The 2476-nt window shown below is 37.8% G+C and overlaps 1 protein-coding gene across 1 annotated transcript; it reads right to left on the reverse strand.

Annotated features, from left to right (window-relative positions):
* Positions 1 to 197: 197 nt before the first annotated feature.
* Positions 198 to 1232, reverse strand: LOC146616440 (olfactory receptor 6N1-like). The gene has a single exon (XM_085374876.1). The coding sequence runs from the start codon at positions 1224 to 1226 to the stop codon at positions 198 to 200; it is 1029 nt and encodes a 342-aa protein (XP_085231002.1). The 5' UTR covers positions 1227 to 1232.
* Positions 1233 to 2476: the final 1244 nt, after the last annotated feature.

Consider the following 2476-nt stretch of genomic DNA (forward strand, 5'->3'; position numbering starts at 1 on the left):
TAACCACAGACGCTGTTTTATATATCTATTACCATTTATCTACAAAGTGCATAAATTAAAAAAGAAGTAAAAGGTAGAATATAAAAACTAAAAATACAAAACTCGATGGCACATTTCCTGAGAAAACAGAACATGGAACATTATCAATTGATCTTTGTCAAAAACAGTAAAACATAGTGTGGCCTTGTCCCTATAAGTCATCTACAACAGAATGGCTCACATAGTAAATTCTTTACTCTAAGGAAAATGCTGCATTTTACGCTTGTTTTTTTAAGTAAACTAAACTTGATGTAAGTTAGTTTCTTGTAAGATTTAAGTAAAGTCAGGATTCTGTTTTGTATTTTGGTGAGTTTGAATCCATATATGAGAGGGTTCATAAAAGGTGGAATGATGAGAATTTCAACTGTAATGAAGTTTTTGAGACTTTCAGAAAAACCTGTGTACTCAAATTGCACATATATCGACTGAAAACCAATCACAACTATAAATGTGATCAAAGAGGTCAGGTGGGGCAGGCAGGTCTGCATAAACTTTTCTCTGTCCTCTCTGGACCTCGCACATGTTTTAATGAGATGTGTGTAAGTCCACATTATAAAAAAGCCATGAGACACATAAATGATAACTGTTGCACATGCTGTGATGTGGTTTATAAAGGTTTCAGCTTCAGGACAAGCAAGTTTAACAATTAACCAGTTTACACATAAGACTCTCCGAATGTTTATACCACATAACTTCAGTCTTGATGTTAGCAGGACATTAATGGCAAAAATACATAAAGGTGTCAGCCAGAAGAAACACACCAGCTGTGAAAGCCTCCTCTTAGTCATGAAAGAGTGGTAGTGCAGAGGTCGACATATAGCCAGATACCTGTCAAAGGCCATGACAGCTAAAATGGACAAATCACAGCAGACAAATGAATATATGACAAAAGCTTGTAAAAGGCACCCTTCATAGGAGATTGTTTGAGAAGACCTTAGTAAATCTGAAAGGAATTTTGGGTAGAAACCTGTGGTCCCATAAATTGTGTTAATGCAAAAGCTACTCAGGAAAATGTACATAGGTTCGTGCAGATTTTCATCCAAGAAAATAAGCAGCACAAGAGAGATATTGAAAAATAAAATCATGCAGTAATACAGTAAAGTGAATGCGAAGAGAGGCACTCTGAAATTCATCGTCTCATTAAATCCTGACAGAATGAAACTTCTTACATTAGACACATTATCCATGATCAGAGAAACATCTACCTTCTTAGTGTAACAACATGAGTGTACAGAGGAAAGAGCTGCTGTATCTACACCCCTAACAATATCTGCTCTTCCTCTACGCCTCCTGTTAATTACTGCCTTTGGCTCAACAACAAAAAACACACACCTGGGAATTCAACCTCTGTTGGTTGGGGGGGGGATACGTGACTGGCTATTAGTGGAAGTTTTCCTTCTCTTTGCTGTTTATATTTGTCCATGTAACTGGATTCTCTTTTGCCAGAAGCCGAAAATGTCCACAAATGACGAAAACCTGAGACAGTCGTGAACCTTTCAAGGAGTGCCCAGTTGACCAAAATTACCCCGAGGATGCAGCGAAGACCGCAAAAGACCCAAGAACAACATCCAAAGAACTGCAGGCCTCACTTGCTTCAGTTAATGTCAGTAAGAAAGAGTTTGGCCAAAAATGTGTTCCAAGATGAAAACCACTGCTGAGCAAAAGGAAAATGAAGGCTTGTCTCAGTTTTGCCAGAAAACATCATGATGATCCCCAAGACTTTTAGAAAAATAACTCTGTGGACTGATGGGACAGAAGCTGAACTTTTTGGAGTGTGCGTGTCTGATAACATTCAGTGTAAACGTCACACAGCACTTCAGAAAGACCATCACCAAAATATGGTGGTGGTGGTAGTGTGATGGTCTGGGGCTGTTTTGCTGCCTCAGGACCTAAATGAAGGTAAACTGAACAATAAATTCTGACGTCTACCAAAATATTCTGAAGGAGAATATCTGGCCATCTGTTTGTGACCTCAAACGGAACACAGTTGGGTTCTGCAGCAAGACAATAATCCAAAACACACCAGCAAGTTTACCTCCGAATGGCTTAAGATAAACTAAATGAAGAAATTCGAGTGACCTACTTTAAGTCCTGACCTGAATCTGACTGAGATGCTTGACGCATCAATAAATGAGTTGATCTGAGAGGACCTACAAAGTTATTTAAAGGGTTTATCCTTAAAAGTGACAGGTTAAATAATAAAAACAGTCGTATTTGTAATATTGAGGTAGGTAATTGATTAGTGTGATTAGTGCATGCAAATATAGACATGTGTAGTGCAGAGTGCTAATGATTGCAAATTATTTCCTTTACACTAATTTCATTATGATTCTCTTGTCAGCTGGTGACAATGGCAGTTATGGTCCTTGGGAGTGTTCTAATTTTAATCCTTCTTATTTTTTCCTTTTTTCCCACATTTGGAATGATTTTCATATTT

This window comes from Diplotaxodon limnothrissa, linkage group LG16 (assembly GCF_057381915.1).
Source record: "Diplotaxodon limnothrissa isolate DT_005_m linkage group LG16, D_limnothrissa_male_GT1.1, whole genome shotgun sequence".
Lineage (NCBI taxonomy): Eukaryota > Metazoa > Chordata > Actinopteri > Cichliformes > Cichlidae > Diplotaxodon > Diplotaxodon limnothrissa.